This window comes from Trypanosoma conorhini (genome assembly GCF_003719485.1).
Source record: "Trypanosoma conorhini strain 025E chromosome Unknown Tco_14.4_contig_01638, whole genome shotgun sequence".
Taxonomy (NCBI): Eukaryota; Euglenozoa; class Kinetoplastea; order Trypanosomatida; family Trypanosomatidae; genus Trypanosoma; species Trypanosoma conorhini.
Genome location: NW_021705724.1, coordinates 1 through 621, shown reverse-complemented (window position 1 = coordinate 621; position 621 = coordinate 1). Strand labels below are relative to the sequence as shown.

General features: G+C 42.0%; 1 protein-coding gene across 1 annotated transcript; it reads left to right on the top strand.

Annotated features, from left to right (window-relative positions):
- Window positions 1–203: 203 nt before the first annotated feature.
- On the top strand, window positions 204–621 carry Tco025E_10314 (I/6 autoantigen; the record flags this gene model as incomplete). The annotated part of the gene is made up of 1 exon (XM_029377091.1): window positions 204–621. A coding segment is annotated over one exon (418 nt), but the record flags the coding sequence as incomplete, so codon positions are not given.

Here is a 621-nt window from a genome sequence, read left to right as displayed (position 1 = left end):
TACATTTCTCTAAACAAGTGGTACAATTGTCAATGGATACTGAGAAACTGGTAGCAGAATTCTTTTTCTTTTTTTCTTCCCATGAATCTTTTTTCTCCATTCTTATTTTTATTTTTCCATCTTAAAACAAATTTCGCTTTTTTTTTTGGTTGTAAGTGAAGAAGAAAAAAAAAGGCAACCGACTCTTCCTACAGTTAACAACAATGCCCATTTCTCCAGCTGAGGCCTTTGAGGAGCATCACCTGCAGCGCGATGATGGAGACAAAGTCATTCCACCATCTCTAGCCCTTGTTGCTGCGCTTGAATCTGGTCACCGTTTTAAGCTCTCTTCTGTAGAAGAGGCCGCTGATTCCGCAAAATATCGTGGATTTTTGACCAAGGAAGAGTTTGTTTCACTATGTGAAAAAAACACTGATAACTGTTTGGACGCAGCTTTGATGGCGAAGCACATTTCTGTGCTTGCACCCGATGGCTTCTTTACTCGAGCCTCACTTCAGGGGGCCGCTTCAAAGGCAGCTTCAAGTCAGGATTCACTGAGCGTTGACGAAGTTGATGCGCTTTTTGATCTTCTAGACAGTGAAAATACCGGTTCTATTCCTGCCGAAAGGCTTATGGAGGCTA